At 42.2% G+C, this 15026-nt stretch overlaps 2 protein-coding genes across 2 annotated transcripts in view; both read left to right on the top strand.

The window, feature by feature from the left end:
- The window catches only part of LOC306921222 (ATP-dependent RNA helicase SUPV3L1, mitochondrial-like), a gene marked incomplete at both ends in the record, with an annotated part of 427184 nt that overhangs the window by 198477 nt on the left and 213681 nt on the right, over positions 1 to 15026 (top strand). The gene's annotated exons all lie outside the window — the stretch shown is intronic.
- LOC306921432 (high affinity choline transporter 1-like) overlaps positions 5217 to 15026 on the top strand; it is a 22269-nt gene continuing 12459 nt past the window's right edge. The window contains exons 1-3 of the mRNA XM_079498557.1: positions 5217 to 5512; positions 14084 to 14292; positions 14435 to 14548. Of these exons, the coding sequence (XP_079354683.1) occupies positions 14109 to 14292; positions 14435 to 14548 (298 nt within the window). The 5' untranslated portion in view covers positions 5217 to 5512; positions 14084 to 14108. The remainder of the gene's footprint in view (positions 5513 to 14083; positions 14293 to 14434; positions 14549 to 15026) is intronic.

Here is a 15026-nt window from a genome sequence, read left to right as displayed (position 1 = left end):
GATGTGCCTTCAACAACCAGGTGCACTAGTGAGAGATGTACATGAGGTCCAGACGCCAGCCAAATGAATGAATGAATAGTTTATTTCGGTGCTTTACATTTACATGTTAAGTTTCATCATTTGCATTTAAGTTTTTTTTTTACAAAGAGGTAGCACCGAAAAGGTCTAGGCTGAAGCCGAAGCTTATTTTGCCTAGCCTTTTTTAAGAAAAGAAACAAAATACAAAATGAATACAAAGAAAATAAACAAAATACAAAGGAAACAGAAAAAAATATATAAAGCATTTCTTTTTTAGAACTTATGATAATAATCTTATGTTAATGTTTAATAATGTTAATAATAATGATCTTATGATAATAATAATAATAATAATAATGGTCTTATGATAATGTTTTATATCTATTTAATACCCTACTTTTAAATAGCTTTTTAAATTTGATAAGTGATGCATAGCTTTAGTTCATTATCCAGGCTATTCCACAAGTCAACCCCTATTTTGGATATACATCTACCCTTTGTGTTGGTCCTTGCCCCTTTTTGTTTTAATACACGTGAGGTTGTACTGGGATTCTCTCATTTCAAACAGCTCCTGTATGGATAATGGTAGTATTGTTTTATTTATTTTGTACATGACTATTGCAGTGTTTAGGTTGACTATATCTTCGAATTTTAGTGTGTGTTTGCAGATAAATAGTGGGTTTGTAGCTGCAAGATATTCAGTTTTATTTATGATTCTTATGGCCTTTTTTTGTAACATGAAAATTGGTTTTGTTATAGTGTTCCACCATACCTCCACACACAATACGTTAAGTATGGAAGTATGAGGGAACAATACAACGTGTATAGTGAATCTTTATTTACTAGGTCATTTATTTTATATAATATAGCTATTGTTTTTGAAATCTTTGATTGTACGTTTACTACGTGTGATTTCCAATTTAATTTACTATCTACTATGACACCTAAGAATTTATTTTCATGTACTCTTTCAATTTCCATGTCATTTATTGTTAATTTAACCGAGTTATCTATTATTTTATTACTAAAGATCATATATTTTGTTTTACTTAAGTTCAGCGAGTTTGTTTGTTTGACACTAACAAACTCGCTGAACTTAAGTTCTTCTTGATTGCTTCTAGCTCTCTTTTCACTGTGCACATAAGCTGTTTCGGGTCTTTTCCTGAGCTGTATAAGCTTGTGTCATCCGCAAATAGGACACATTTAAGTGCTTCACATATATAATTCATGTACATAATAAATAGTTTGGGGCCAAGTACAGAACCCTGGGGGACTCCATGTGTGATGTTCTGTGTGTCAGAATCTAAATTTTTTTAAATTAAAATGATTATCCTTTCTTAACATGAGGCCTTTTCAATTCAACTTCCAGGACTCAGGGTATAGATCTGGAGCAGTAGCTCTCTCTTGGCCCACATCTCCCGAGCATCACATGAACTTTGAGCCCCATGGGCATCCATGGGCATCCCTGCATAAAGGTTATCAGTCGTTGGGTTGCATGGAGCAGACCTCCTCCACTCCCAGCTCCTCCACCACCACCAGGTCTGTGTTTGTGAGCCATGTTGTCAGACCCCCTGGTGGCACTGAGGGAGGCCATGTCTGTGACTACAGCTCGTCCAGCCAGCTCTTCTTTCTCTGCACCATGATCTAATTTAGCACTTGGGCCCGCTGTTCAACCACTTCTTAATTATAGACACATGTGTCTATAATGGAGCTGCAGGCAGAGGGAGGGAAAGCACACAAGAGAGAGAGCCAGAGAGAGGTCGGGGGGGACCCTTCTTGGTGTTCATTTTAACATTCTGTATAGAATACCAGATGGGTTGGTTTTACTGCACTGCACGTCTGTATGTCATGTATAGTCCACACAGTTAGGTCATGTATAACCTGTTGTTCCGCTCATTTCATTTATTTGCATTCATGTCCTTATCAAGGCTATGTGTGTGACCCGGAAGTTGCAGGAATGCCTACCGAGTGGCAAAAACGACTTTCTGGCCATGACAGCCCATACATCTGAATGGAAAATCTGATTGTATTAAACAACGTTAAACTCACCAACATTGCAGCTGTACAGAAAGCTTGAATTATCCTCTATCTGCAATGTTTTTGTTTAATAAAAATCACACCTGTGTGATTCATTATGATGAATTCCTGTACTGTTCTTTGTCTATATAGAAGTGTCTATTTGTACGTCTCTAAATGTTTTGATGAATTGAACATGGTGGACCCTGTTGTAAACAAGTGTAATGCTTAATTGGGTCGTCCACTCACAGTTAACAGCCTTTGTATTGAGTTTGTGCTTGAAATGTACTGTAATTCTGCAAACTGTTAATACAATTTTCAATCAATCAATGCTCCATGCTGCTCAATGTTTTGCCACTCATCAGTCTAGATGAGGGGGGCGTGTCCCAGTGGAAAAGTGATGCATGTGCATACTCTCTATATTATGTATGTTGTGTATCAACTGTTTACCCATTATTGTACCCTGGCCTATCACACCCACCCCCATTATATAATCCTCATCACTGCCAAACCTTATCCTGTTTGGTCTGGGGAGGGAGTGTTATGGGGAGGACATAACGCGTGCGTGTTGTGGAAGAACACCTACTCCTCCCAGCTCCGCCCACTCTCTGCTCAACAGGAAGCGGAACTGACCAACCTGTAGAACTCGCTATGGCAGTGCCAGAGTGATGTCCTTGTCTAGCCTGGCAGGACAATTATTCCATGCCCTACATACCTTTATTGATCCTGTGGGGGCAATTCAGACGACTGACACCTGGAGGGATGTATGTTCTGCGGTCGTACATTTAACATAATATGTTAAATGTACGACTATTACACCACTATTACTATTACACGACTATTACATATTTGTTGTTTTCTGATTTGAGGTCCTTGGCCTTCTATCAGCCTGCACAAGAAATAGGATTCTGACTGGCCGAGTGGACAAACGCACGTACACACACACACACACACGCACATGCACACACGCGCGCGCGCGCGCACACACACACACACACACACACACACACACACACACACACTCACAGGGCCGAACACATTCGATAATTACTTTTTAGCCTATACTGATCTCTCAAAAAATATATAGTAATAATGTGAGGAAGGAGGAACGGAATAAATGGTAAAGGCTATAGGCTATAGTGTACTTTGCTATACGACTTCTCTGCTTTTTTGTTGAAGTTGGAATATACTATAGATTATCATTAAACAAACAAACAAAATTAAATAAATGAAGCAGGGGATGAGAGAGAGAGAGAGAGGGAGAGAGAGAGAGAGAGAGAGAGAGAGAGAGAGAGAGAGAGAGAGCAAAGGAAGAAAACAGGAACAGTGGATAGTGAGTGATCAACAGAGTAGTGTGTTGTTCTGAGAGAGAGGGTACACCCGCCCACACTCTTGATGGGTTCTATAATATGCAGGCTCGCATGAACACACACACACACACACACGCACATGCACACGCACACGTGCACACGCACACACACACAGGAAGGGGACTCTTAAAGTGACAGTGTTGCATGAGCGGTGCACATTTTTGTTTTCTTAGTTTTTCACAGTGGAAAAGACAAGCTGCTGAAAAAGGCACAGGCATGTTTGTCTGCATGGAGCTGAGAGTGTTTTGATAAGGTGAAGCAGGATGAGAATGGGCACCAGATGGAGGTGAACTTGAAAAATAAAGTGCCCTGCCGTTCAAGAATGGTTGGCAAGATGTTTGTTTTTGTTTTCATCAAGAGGGCATGCAGACGCAGTATATTTTCTTCTTTCCGTCGTGTATCTGTCCAATCTCAATCGTTTAGCAAAATTATGGCTTAACAAGTGTACTTTGTCATCTATCTTTAGAGCCACTGGGCCAATGTTTTGCATATTATTGCTCTTTACACTTATTTTCTTGTCAAAGCAACATTAAGGCCTAGATTCTGTTATAAATTATGATGTTTTCAGATGTTTCAGTGTTGTTATGAACCACTTTTTATGTCACGCCTTACTGTGCTTTGGTGGAAAAGTGACCAGATATGTGACCAGATATTATTCATGCATATGTCAAATTCTTTGCACGTGACTCAGCACGAGACAGCATGTTTTTCTCTCACCCCACCAGCACCAGACGTTTTGGAGACCGTTTGGTTTTGAGTCTGTGTGACAATTTCACAAGTCCTACAGAGACCTGGATAGCCTGACCTTCTATAAATACGTTCTAAATAACCAGCTGCATTGAATAGTTGTAAAGGTAATAGAGAGGCAAATCTCGTTCGCTCTGCTGTATCTTTCCATGGGTTTTACTTTAAACTTTAAACTTGCCCCTTTGCCTTATTTCAGAATGGGACTCAAGCTTCTGCTGCCTCATACCTCCTGTCTTGGTCTTCCCAGGTGATTTGCTAAATGTGCCCTATACCCTAAACAGCATGGAGAGAACAGGCTGGGCTTTGTTGCAGCTCTGGGCAAGGAGGGGATCGTGTGCACACATAGTACTACACACACTCACACACGCCAATAACGAGAGGAAGAAAAAAGAAGGAGAAAGTTGGGGTGGGGGGTTGTTTTTCTCCATTGAATGGTGGGTTGGTCGGGAAAGGTAGGTGGTGGCTGTCGCGCTCTGGCTGTGTGCTGTGTTTGCTGTGAAATGCAAGAGGTAGACGAACCAAACAGACTGCCACACCTGGCACCGTTTTCTTATTCACTGAAAGAGAGAGAGCGCCAATATTGTTTGCTAATCAAACAATATTAAAGTTAGAGTTCAGATGCAAAAACAGATATCTGCTTGTGTGTGTGTGTGTGTGTGGGGGGGGGATGGGGGGGATATCGCACTGGTATTTGTTTATATATTTTAAGAAAGGCTTTTATCTGTTATTGCAAAAGAATTACTGTTATTTTAACACTGTGGTAACACATGAGATACATGAGCCCAGACAGACTCGACTAAGATAACTACAGACAGAAAGGGAGACAATAGTTTGTGCCACATATGATAGACCCCCCATAGCTTGCCTAATTCATCTTCACGTGGACTGAACAAGTGTGCCCTGTATTATGCAGGGAGCTAATTGGCTGTGGTACAAACAAGGAAACTGATGCAGTCACCAATCCCATGGCCCTTTTGGCATCTTCCTGCCCCCTTGTGTCATCTGACACCACTCCCACCCCTCTAAGGTTTATAACCAGCAGAGAGCAGGGCAGTCATTCAGTGTTCTGTCCTTCCTGATTCAAAGTAAAGCAGACAACAGTTACTGAGACACAGTTTTGATTCACTCTCTTTCAGTATAATCCGGCAACTTTTTAAAGATCCCATTTTGTTTTTGTTTTTTATTTTGTTTTTTCATCTTGAGGAACACTTTATTTTTTATTCTTGTTTTGCCCTCCATCTTTCAGTCACTCACTCCACCTCACTGGCAGTCTCTCTCATCCTCTTCCTGGATTGAGTGAGTCTGTCCTTACGAAAAACCTCATCACATCTTTAAGAGCCGACTGATACGCACTACACTAGGTACGTAAGGTTATTTATTTTATATTCACTCGTGTGTGTGTGTGTGTGTGTGTGAGTGTGAGTGTGAGTGTGAGTGAGTGTGTGTGTGTGTGTGTGTGTGTGTGTGTGTGTGTGTGAGTGTGAGTGTGAGTGAGTGAGTGAGTGAGTGAGTGAGTGAGTGAGTGAGTGAGTGAGTGTGTGTGTGTGTGTGTGTGTGTGTGTGTGTGTGTGTGTGTGTGTGTGTGTGTGTGTGTGTGTGTGTGTGTGTGTGTGTGTGTGTGTGTGTGTGTGTGTGTGTGTGTACTAAAATGTGTGATTAGTGTGTATAAATGTTGCGCTACAGATTGCTGTTTTGGCTAAAGTTGCCAGGGACACAGACTGCATGCCTGTACTAGAAATAGCCCTGGGGGGTATTGGGGGGCAGTGGGGGGTATTGCAATCCCTAATTTAGCCCAGGAGCCAGCTTGGCTCTTTTGGTCCCCTGATTGACTCCCTTCTCTTGCTAAACTGGTTATCTGTTTTCCTTTCAATGTGTCTGTCATTGGTATTCATCAGGCTGTAACTTTCCATTGCATCCACTGGCAACAAGGATGCAGCAGAGGCTAAATTATCACCGTCAATACCCCGCTGTTAATTCATAGTTTATATTAGAGTGAGTATCGGTGCAAATATCTTAGATTCTTAATACAAACCAGGGTCTTAAATCCTGCAAAACTCCATGTGATTGTGCACTATGCTCAGAGAATGTTTTAGCATTTTCAAAACAATGATAACATGCCATTCTGTGTTCTTCTCTGCGGATGCAAAATGTGTCCATCACTTGTGTTGTAATTCTTTTTTCAAGTTTTTTTTATTGTACAGTTTTCAATGACCGAAAGAATCTTTTGATTATTTTTCATTAGCTCTAATTCCTCTCTCTACCTCTGGCTCTCTTGTCATTCTCTTCTCCTTACTTTACTCCATTCTTCCTGTCTCTCTTCAAGGTCCTTTTCATGTCACTCACTGACTGTCACATTGACTTCACCACTTTTGTGTGTGCAGTGAGTTGGCACTCGTCCTGTCTGTTGGGCTCATCCTCATTGTAATCATTCCGGTCATGGTGATCAAATGTCACAAACTCCATGGGTCAGCTGCCAGCTGGACAACTCCCTGCACACTGAAATCTGGAGGGTTAAATTAACTCCAGAGTGGGAAAGTTGACCCCCAAGAAATGCACCATTGTGGGTCCATTGTCAAATTTGTCACACTCTCAGAGTTAAATTGATACTCCAGGTTTTACTGCATGCGTAACCCCACAGATTAGCTCTAGTTTGTCTTCCAAGTGCGTGGGCTTTGATGTGCGTGCTTACCATGTACTCTTGGACAGATCCCTCTATTGTCAGCTCAGTCCTTGTAACACCCTGGACGAACAACTTGTCTTGTTGTCATAGATAATGTGACCATAAGGCCATATCTTTGTACCCAAGGTGTCCAACGGTCCAATACAAACAGTGCCCTGCCTTTCACTTGCGATTGCCATGGCAGCTACTGTACAGTCTAGCTGTTTAAAACATCCTTCAAACCTTTTTTTCTTTCTTTCTAATAACTACTAAATATCTTTGCATAGTTGAAAGTGCAGATTAGTGTAAAAACTTAATCTGAAGTGAATTTCGATAGTTTGGTGTAACATAACCCCCTGTAAAATATGCTTCTCCTGTGGGTATTGGTGCCTTACCCCCATGTGAACATAATGTATCATGATATATCCATACATGTGACATCATTTCTGTACTGCATGGCTTGCATGCGATGTATGTGTATGAATCTATTCACAAATTTGAGTTGTTATTAGTTTTATATGTAGTGAAGTGACAGATCTTGCGCAATTGACCACTTGCCTCTCGTCTCCTTCCTTTTGACTTATTAAGTGAATTTCTTGGCCAATACCACAAGCCAACAGTAACTGATATGATGTTTACCAGAGAATCTGCTAATTGATAGTCTTTGCAGCTGATTTATGTTGCTGGCTCCTGCTCGGCTTGTTGATGTTAACTACGAAGGAATAGTTTTCCATACACAGCCCACTCTTGGCTGCAAATCCTCATGGGCCAAATGTTTGGGCTGTCTATTTCAGGGTGACGGGCCCTTTTTAGAGAGACAAGAAAAGAGGAAAGGTGATAGCAGGATAGGGTAAATGAATGCTATTTAGAGAGCCGCGTGGTGTTTGACACGGTACCTGTAGAAGTCATGCTTTTCTTGATTGTTTGTTCTTGTCAGCGGGGAGAGAGACGTGAGGAACAGATGGAACGAGGGACATAGAGAAGGAGGGAGGAGTAGGTTGGCCTCCAAGCTTGGTTTTTTCCATTAGCACATGTATGTGGTGCTGTGACGGACTGACTCTCTCTCTCTCTCTCTCTCTCTCTCTCTCTCTCTCTCTCTCTCTCTCTCTCTCTCTCTCTCTCTCTCTCTCTCTCTCTCTCTCTCTCAATGATTCATTCTCACTCTATCTCTGAGTGTGTGTGTGTGTGTGTGTGTGTGTGTGTGTGTGTGTGTGTGTGTGTGTGTGTGTCAGTGTGAAAGACAACACGCTTGTGTCTGGAACACTGTGAGGTCACTCGTCACCCTGTTTCAACTTCATGTCTTTTATGAGGTGTGTGCACGTGTGCTTGCGCACAAACATACTGTGTGTGTGTGTGTGTGTGTGTGTGTGTGCGTGTGCGTGTGCGTGTGCGTGTGGCTTGTGGTGAAATGTGATATTAATGCCTGTTCCCTCAGCTAATAGCATATGATAACGTTGGCAAACAATGCAGATTGCAAACCTGCAAGGGGAGGAGACGGGTGGCACACAGTAGGCAAGCAAGTTAAGCTTAATGGAAAAGTACTGAGAGAGAGAGAGAGAGAGAGAGAGAGAGAGAGAGAGAGAGAGAGAGAGAGAGAGAGAGAAGAGAGAACAGTAAGAAGAAAGGCAAGATGACAGGTAATGTCAAGTCTGTACACCTGCAGGCTAATTGCACATACTGTATATTTGAAGTGAGGGAGTGTCTCTGCTTTAATATAAACTCCCGTTCGTTTTTCCACGAATCCTGGTGCCCGATTCCCCCGGGCCAAATATGGCACCTGTACTGTACTGTGTGTCTCAATGTGTTTACCTTTAATCCTGCTGACGGGTGTGTGTGCGTGCGTGCGTGCCCCCGTGTGTGTGTGTGTGTGTGTGTGTGTGTGTGTGTGTGTGTGTGTGTGTGTGTGTGTGTGTGTGTGTGTGTGTGTGTGTGTGTGTGTGTGTGTGTGTGTGTGTGTGTGTGTGTGTGTGTGTGTGTGGGCATATGATTTAGTGTATGCACATAAGTCCCATGGTAAGAGAAAAGAAAGGTCATCAACATGAGGTATGCATGTGTGTAATGTGTATATATATACATACAGTGTACACACGCAGGCACGCATGCACACACACACAACACAGAATATATAATTTGTCAACTGTGTGTGTGTGTGTGTGTGTGTGTGTGTGTGTGTGTGTGTGTGTGTGTGTGTGTGTGTGTGTGTGTGCACAGAAGTCCCATGGTGAGAGAAATAAAAGGTGATCAACACGAGGTGTGTGTGTGTGTGTGTGTGTTGCCATATATTTCCCCTGTACCCCGCCTCCACATTATACACCTAGGTGTTAAATGGTCAGCACTCAGCAGCACTTTCACTACTACGTGGGTGTGTGTGTGTGTGTGTGTGTGTGTGTGTGTGTGTGTGTGTGTGTGTGTGTGTGTGTGTGTGTGTGTGTGTGTGTGTGTGTGTGTGTGTGTGTGTGTGTGTGCGCGTGTGCGTGTGCGTTTGTGTGTACTACTGTACGTCTTAAATATTTCACATCCTGCCAACGCGTGAACTCTCCCTAAAAGGTCCTGGAAATATGCACCACCCCTGCTCCAAATCTGACGACTTGAGTCAAACTCATGAAAAGTCAAGTAACAAAGTCAAAGACGAGTGACAAAACTGTAAATATAAAAAATAAAATAACCTTAATAATAGAGAAAATACATCATACATTAATTTTGAAACCAGATCTAATCATTAAGGAAAGTTTATGCATGCACTTGACTATTGTGTACTATGTAAACAATTAATTTCCATTTCCCAGCCATTCAGTTGCAAAAAAAAGAAAACCCTTTATTATTATTTTGAAAATAATTTGGGGACCCTCCCAAAATAATTTGGCGACCCCCAAGGGGTCGCGACCCACGGGTTGAGAACCCCTGCTGTAGACACATCCCTGGCCATGCGTACAATCCTGAGATCTTTTTAAATAAATGTAGTACATTTGAAAACTTGTGAAAGGGAATACTGCATAATGACTCTGAGTACTTTCTACTTTTGTACTTTTTTACAGTACATTTTGATACCAATACTTTTGTACTTTTGTACTTTTACTCAAGTACATTTCGAATTGCAGACTTTTACTTCTAACTGAGTATTTCTATATTGCAGTATTGATACTTTTACTTGAGTAAAGAATTTGAGTACTTTTCCCACCACTGGCATGATGAACCCACGTGAGACCCTCAGCTGCTACTTGCTCCCGCTGACCTGATTACAGCTTGTTATGTGATTTATGACGGTTTCAGACACTATTGTCTGTCACAGAGTGACAGTTCATGACAAAATTTAAATGAATAACATTCTTAACTGAAGCAAGTAAGCATTATTTAGTATGCTTTCTAATTCACAATACTTTGTGCGTGGTGTCCTGCGCCAAAAATAGCCGACCCACACGCCCCCCATATGCCGCATTCGTGACCCGTTGTGAGTTTGTAGGTCGGCTATTTTTGTCAGCCAAGTATGAATCGGCTGTAACTCTCCCGTTGGAGTTTCTAAGAACCCAACTCTACCTGCCAACTCTACCTGCCTGTGTGTGTGTGTGTGTGTGGGGGGGGGGCATCCACTTGAGCATTATTTGGATGCTGGTAGGCTATAGGAGGTACTAGTGCTTACAGTACCTTTTTACACTGTGGCCCCTTTTCCCCCAAAACTGGTTCTGTTCTAGATTCTTGGAACCTTGGCGCTTTCACAGAACCGGCGGCCATTTTTGGAGTTCCAGTTCCGAACCAACTTTGACAGTTCAGTGGAAACACTCTGAACTGGTTCAACATTAGGCAGGGAAACCCCGGTGGAAAAAGGGGCCTCGGAGAGTTACAATAAGTTTAGGCGCTTAGGATTTAAGGATAACAATAAGTTAGACCTCAGCATTTTTTTAATCTCACGTGGGCCTGTGTTAGAGCAGAAGTTCTGCATCCTACTTATGACCCAGCTGTGGTGTGGTGTTGGTTAGCTTTATTGGGCTTTAGGTTGGCTGACTGCTTGTTTGTCCCAGGAGGAGCAGAACCCAGGGAGACAGAGACCTTGGGAACCCTCAGCTGCTACTTGCTCCCCACTGAGCCTGTTGTGTTTACAGAGCAAACAGGCCAGTCATATAAGCATGTGTGACGTGCTTGTGAAAGATGGTAGGCAGCAGAGACCTGAAAAGAGAGAGAGGGAAGAGGAAGGGAGGATAAACAAGACCGGTGGTGGAAAAAACACTCACAAGTGTCAATGCTGCAATATAGAAATACTTTTCTAAAAGTACAATTTAAAAAGAAACAAGTAAATTCAACATGTACTTTAGTAAAAGTACAAATATATTGGCATCAAAATGCCCCTAAAGTACCAAAAGTAAAAGTAGTCTTTATGCAGAATGTCCCATTTCAAGTTTTCAAATGTATAAATACTTTTGAAAATAGCAGATCTACAAGCTCACAATGCGGATGAGACACATTGTGAGCTTGTAGATCGCATAGGGCTGAAGTGGTCAATGTATGTACAGTACAAGAGTAAATGTACTTAGTTACTTAAAGTTTACACCACTGAACAAGACAGGTGAAGAAGAAAGCTTGAGATTGAGAGGGAGGAGATGAGAGAGACAGAGAGAAACGGGAGAGGGGTGAAGGGAAAGAGGAGTAGAAGATGAGAGAGAAATGGGAGATGCTGCAAAGAGAGGGAGATGGAGATGGCATGGACGACTGCAGCCCAGGGCCCTGTAGGACATACTAGTGTGAATGGGATTGTTTTTCTCATGGTCTGTTTTCCAAATCTCTGTCCAAAATAGGTCAGTAGACTCAGATATCCCTTTAGAGTAAGTCCAGACCGGTCTGTCTGTCTGTCTCTGTTATTCTCTCTCAGCCCAGCCTGTGGAATGTTTCGCATACAGTCACGAAAACAAGAGAGGTTGGGCCCGAGGGAGGGAAAATATAATCGAAAAAAAGGCCTTAGAGAAGTGTGTGACCCTACTGTATATCAAAGTTTTATAGAATGAATGAGAGGGACAGTAAGGGACTTTAGGGCAAAAACTAAAGAGAAACCAATTTAATTACACTGTAGAGATTAATTGTTTAGTTAAGAGTAATTTCCAGAATAATAGGAAAATATAATTAGGAAAAATAACAAGTTATACAGGAACTTCTCGGGTAATTCAAGGGCAAGCAGTTTCCAAATTCAGGAGACTCTGGGACGTTGTGTCTTTCCACTTTCGAAGGTTCCTCTGTTTTACAAGTGGATGGTGGGCACTCCAAACAATACCATCAGCCCACAGAGGATTCTACTGCACTCAACAGTTCGACAATATGCTATAAAGTTTTAAGGGCTCTGGACCGTCCATCCAGATGTCACTTCCTTTAAGGAACAGTTTGTCTATTTATGCACACGCTAGCCAACAAAGTTTAGCCTAAAAACCAATTGGTGTGTTTTCCTGAGTGACACGTTCATGCTGCTCTAAGCAGAGATAGGCTCATCATGTTGCAGAGGCAACAGTATTGCACACAAATTAATATAATATAAAGCTTTTATAATATTAAAGTATTGTAAATTACAGGGGTGGCCATGGCATTTGCTGTTTCGCTCACTGGGTCAATGCAGAGATTAGCTAATGTCAACACCTCTGAAGGCTTCCATATAATTTCCATAAGAATTTGTTTACTGTTTTATTCAGCCGTTGAAGATATGAGTGCAAATTGGAGAGACCTCACTGGTCATTTAGAGTTCCTGATTAGATTTGAAGCAGCTGTACTCTCTTTCGAGCATCAAAACTTTCCCCGCAGATAATGTATCGAATACTTTTCAGTGACATTTTTATAAGGTCAAAAAACCAGCAAATGCCTTATAAACTATACGCAAGTTTTAACGCTGCCAACTGTAACGTTTCGCACTTTTGTTTTCATTTTTATTGGATTGCATTGGAAGGCTATAAAGCTTTGACCAGACTCCAGACACTTAGTGCCGCAATCTTGAAGATAAAGAGAGTATAGTTTAAGCACTGCAATGTCTGGCATGCAGGGGCTGGCATTTCTCTGGAGCATATACTCTGAGCAAACAGAACTCATACACACACGCACACGTGTGCAGCGCACAAACACACGCACGCATGCACACACACACACACACACACACACACACACACACACACACACACACACACACACACACACACACACACAAATGCATGTACATATGATATAACTGTAGACACATTATGGCTACACACACGACCCTCACACAGAGAACACACATGAGCCACGTGAGTGAGTTTATGAGGTTTTGTTGACTTTGGCGCAGATCCCACTCAACCCTCCACTCACCCCCTCCTCCTTACATGTTCCTTCCATGCCCCAACACACACACACGCAGTCTCAGATACGGTACCCTGCCTGCCCCTACACTTATTTTTCAACTCCATTGCTTTCACATTCCTTTTTCTTATTTCCATTCTCCTTGTTGAATGTTTGTTTCTTCTTTTCATATGATTTCCTTCCTCCTTTATGTTTCTGTGTTCGTGCGAATATTAGTTTCACTTCAACAAAAAAAAAATAGGATGTCTCTTGCTTGTACGCAATAATGACGGTATTCCTTTTTTCTGTTGATAGGGTGATTTGTAATAACTAATAATATCATTTATATTATTGAAAAGTAATGGTTTTTATATACTGTTACTATCAACCGTGTCAATGTAGGCCTACACTGTACAGAGAACCTGTTTTTCTTTTCATTCCTGGTCCTTTCTTGGAAGCCATTTGTGTAATGCACACACTTGGTGTTCCCTTACCATAATACACACACACGCGTGCAAGCACGCACGCACATTAACATGACTGAGTTGATCCCGAAGATCTGTGGCCCATGTTGTGCAGTCGATTTGCCTTCCATCCTTCACGCCCCGCCTCACTCTTCTCCTTCCTCGCTCCTCCTCTTTTCCAACTACCCCTCACAGCCTCACGTTATGCAAAAGGAAAGCACCTTTTTATTAGAACAACAATTGTCTTCTCTTTAACGACCTTCACCTGAAAGGAGTGACGCATTGTGTATTATTTGATTGTCATTGCCATTTATTATTTGAGCATTGCTGTTTTTATTACATGAGATGATTCTGATGCTTTGATTTTTTAAATCTCTATAAATCAGTTGAACTAGCCTTTGCAACCCCACTCCCCATGATGTACTGTATTAATCCAGTAGGCCCTGCAAATGCTATCTGCTTCTCTGCACTTGTGGAGAAATGCATTACATTGACACTAAAGGCTTTTATTCCCCCTGCCCCAACAGGTAACACAAACATAAGAAGTGAACCATGTCCCTCAATATACCCGGCCTGGCGGTGATGGCCGTCTTCTACCTCCTAATCCTCGCCACGGGAATCTGGGCGTCCATGCGCTCCAGGAAGGAGGAAAAGAAGTGCACGGGAGACGGCATGGAGATCACCCTGTTGGCTGGACGCAACATCAACCTGATGGTTGGCATCTTCACACTTACCGGTAAATGGCCTCACGCAGTCATTTTGGATTTATTTTTATTGTCACCCTGCTATTTTCACTGCATGAGGAGCGAGAAGCGAGAGATGCCAATGTCAGAGTCCAGACATGGCTCTAAAACGTGTTTGATGTGTTCTTTCCACAGCGACGTGGGTTGGAGGGGGCTTCATCCTTGGTATTGCAGAAGCGACGTACAACCCGACGCTAGGGCTGGTCTGGGCCCTGATGCCTGTCCCCTATGTGCTTACCTTCTTCTTGGGTGAGTACTGTACTATGCACTGTCCTCCCGACCTTTCAGCCCTGGCCCAAATACTGACATGAATTAACATTACAATCTCTTTATTTAACCAGGTATTTGACTGTTGAAGGGAAAACCTGAGATCTCACCAAACTGAGATCTGGGCCAGTTAAGTAGGGCACCATGTTGAGAAGTAGAAAACATTTTTCCACCTTTTACGAGGTGGAAAAATGTTTAGGAAATTAGGAAATTAGACACAGGAACGGATTAAGCCTTAAGCTGGGCATGAGAAACTAGGTGTGAATGTCATTCAAAATTGCTGCAGGATTTATTTTTACAATAGGTGTAATCTTGTATCACTAGATGATCCTTCTTCTGTGATGCCGGCTCATGCTGTTAACCCAAAAAAACATCTGAAATCAGACACTGAACCCAAAACCCAGCCACTTCACTGATTCACATTTCACTTTGACCTCATCTGGCCCAATTGCGTCGTTAA

This window comes from Electrona antarctica, assembly GCF_951216825.1.
Source record: "Electrona antarctica genome assembly, chromosome: 4".
Classification (NCBI taxonomy): Eukaryota; Metazoa; Chordata; class Actinopteri; order Myctophiformes; family Myctophidae; genus Electrona; species Electrona antarctica.
The sequence above is the reverse complement of the archived record's forward strand: the minus strand, read 5'-3'. Positions and strand labels throughout refer to the sequence as shown.